The following is a 2,885-nucleotide window of genomic DNA, read 5'->3' as shown; positions in this document are numbered from 1 at the left end:
AATAATAATAATAATAATAGTAATAATAATAATAATAATAATAATTAATATACAAGGGACCGAATCGTTGAAGACGATTCAAAGCGGCAAACATAAAACAATACCCATGAACACCTTTTCCATCGATTAAAAAGAAATCAACAAAAGCAATTAATAAATAAATAGGTAATAAATAAAAAAAAAACAACCTTACGACAAAATATATAGAATGAAACTCTTCTGCACGGCCCCATTGCATCCACCGCCGAAAATATTTCAACAACAACAACAATAACAAAATCCCAAATAGCGGAGCAACCCAGGTAACATAATTTAAGGTAAATCCCAATAACAACAACAACAACGACAACGACAACAAATATTTGTTTCTAATTATGAATAAATATATATAATAAAGCTTTCAACTTACAATGATGCTGGTCGTTCTCCATAGACTTCGGAATATTTACACTTTCGATTCTTAAAAGTAATAATTTTGTTTTCTGTTTCGCACAGTTCTTAACGAATTATATTCACGTGTGTAGTAAGCGCAACAACCGCATGCACACCTATTTTGCTAAACATTAGGATTCAATGATGCATATGTGAATACGGGGGAAATGCAACATAGAAAAATCGTGCGGAGATATTTAAACATAGAAATTTACTCGTGCATCGATATATTTACATGTGCATGCACCTGTGTGTGAGAAAGTGTGTTGTAATTGTGCACGCATATGTGTGCATCAGTTAATAGTTTGTATATCTGCATCTAGATGCGTATGCATATACATGTGTGTGCCTATGTATAATTATATGGATATGTATAAATTTATCTGTGTATACATTTGCGAGTGTGTACTTGTGTAGGCGTTCAAAGCTTTGTTTATGTATCTTACAGGCGTTTTAGTTATAAATAAATTGTATTTTATCGCGTTGATATTTATGCAAAGGTAATAGTTAAAGGTAGAAAACGGTGTTTAGATAAATTCCTTCAAAAATATTTGAGGTGCACCGATTCCGGTAACAATCATAATATGATAGAGAGAGAGGGAGAGATACAGAGACTGAAGGAAAGGAAGAGTGGAGAGGCAAAAAGAAGCGAGAGCAAAAGAGAGTGGAAGAGAGAGGGGTGAGAGAATAATACGAGGAAGACGGGGGGGGGATTTTTTAAAAAGGTAAACAGTTTGCTAGAGAGAAGGAGAACTACAAGAAGAATAAGTGGTGGTTGTTCAAGTCAGTGTTAGTGAGAATCTTATTAGTAGCGCAGTTGTTTCAGATAGTGATGTTGTTGTAGATAGAGTAGAGAGGGAAAGATAATAGACAGAATGAAATAGAGAGAAGTGAAAAGAGAGGAGAAGCGAGAAAGAAATAAAGGAATAGAGATAAGAATAAAGAAGATGAGAGAAAAATAAGAAACGATGGTTATGACAGAGACTGCGAAGGAAATGAGAAGAGGTTGGTGATAACGTAAGAGAAATGCAAGGAAAAACGTTTGAAAGAGGGTTGTGTACGCAGTGAACTTATAAATTATCTTCAATAGTTGCGTGTATATATATATATATATAAGCATGCACATAGGTATATACATATGTATATGCATAGATATACATGCATACATATCCATATGTGTATGCAAACATACATAAACATACACACACATACTCAAACACACTCATACATACATATATATATATATATAATTTACACACATGTATATAGGTGTGCGCATGTGTATATACGTATATATTCACCTACATTTATGTGTGCATAATTATATGCGTGTGTGCACATAAGCAAGTCTATGTATGCATGTATGTATGCATGCCTATATATATATATATATGTATATATATATATATATATATATATATATATATATATATATATATATATATATATATATATATGCATGCATATATATATATGGACTTGGTAATAAATATGTGCACGCACAAACAGACACACATATAATTATGCACACATAAATGTAGGTGAATATATACGTATATAAACTTACGCACACCTATACACATGTGTGTAAATTATATACATATATATGGATGTCTGAGAGTGTTTGTGTATGTGTGTATATATGTGCATGTATGCATGCATGAATATATATATATATATATATTTGCATGCATGCATACATAGTACAAACATACATTCATACATACATATGCATGTATGTGTGTATGTTTGTATATACAAACGCACACACGCGCACGCAAATTAAAATCATTTTAATAGAAACTACATTATATGCTGGAAGAGAACATGTGGGTTGAATGACGCTTAGCACAGAAGCTAAAACAAATTTCCACAAAAGAGGAATAAAGACAAAGAAAAGATATGTAGCATCAACATATTCGTGTGTTTGGAAAAGTGCATTAACAAAGCAATAAAAGAAAAAAAGTAAAAATAAAAAAAAACTATTAATTTCTAATAAATTCACGTGACAAACATTTATTTCATTAATATTTATTTACCAAGTGTGGTACAAATAAATGCAGGTTAAGTTAAGTAAGAATCAAACTCAGAACTTAAAGGGAAATATGACTATATTTAAAGGAATATTGTTCACTGCTCTACCACTTGCGCCAAAAAGTAGCGCATTAATAATTGTACTACATTTATTAAGTTCAAACTCCGCCCAAGTTAACTTTTTTTTTCATGCTTCTGGGGATGGGTGATAAAATATGGAACCATACAAGTCTAGGAATCGATATGATCAATTATATACCCCACCTAATCCCCGAAATATGTGTGGCGTTGTGCCAGTGTTATAAATCAATATTTATATTGAAATGCGAAACAAAAAAAAAACAGAAGATCAAAATAAAAGCATTTCCTCAATATTAATCTATTTCACAGGAAGTGGACACAGGGATTATATATATATA

The 2,885-nt window shown here is 31.4% G+C and overlaps 1 protein-coding gene across 3 annotated transcripts in view; it reads right to left on the bottom strand.

The window, feature by feature from the left end:
- The window catches only part of LOC106879468 (synaptotagmin-1), a 467,346-nt gene that overhangs the window by 239,173 nt on the left and 225,288 nt on the right, over window positions 1-2,885 (bottom strand). Inside the window, exon 1 of one of the 3 annotated variants that reach the window (XM_014929042.2) lies at window positions 410-1,271. The exons of the other annotated variants lie outside the window; for them this stretch is intronic. Within the exon in view, the coding sequence (XP_014784528.1) occupies window positions 410-431 (22 nt within the window). The 5' untranslated portion in view covers window positions 432-1,271. Of the gene's footprint in view, window positions 1-409; window positions 1,272-2,885 lie in introns of those variants that run through there. 3 annotated transcript variants of the gene reach the window in all.

Source organism: Octopus bimaculoides, chromosome 1, assembly GCF_001194135.2.
Source record: "Octopus bimaculoides isolate UCB-OBI-ISO-001 chromosome 1, ASM119413v2, whole genome shotgun sequence".
Classification (NCBI taxonomy): Eukaryota; Metazoa; Mollusca; class Cephalopoda; order Octopoda; family Octopodidae; genus Octopus; species Octopus bimaculoides.
Note: the sequence above shows the minus strand (reverse complement) of the source record. Positions and strands in the feature narration are given on the sequence as shown.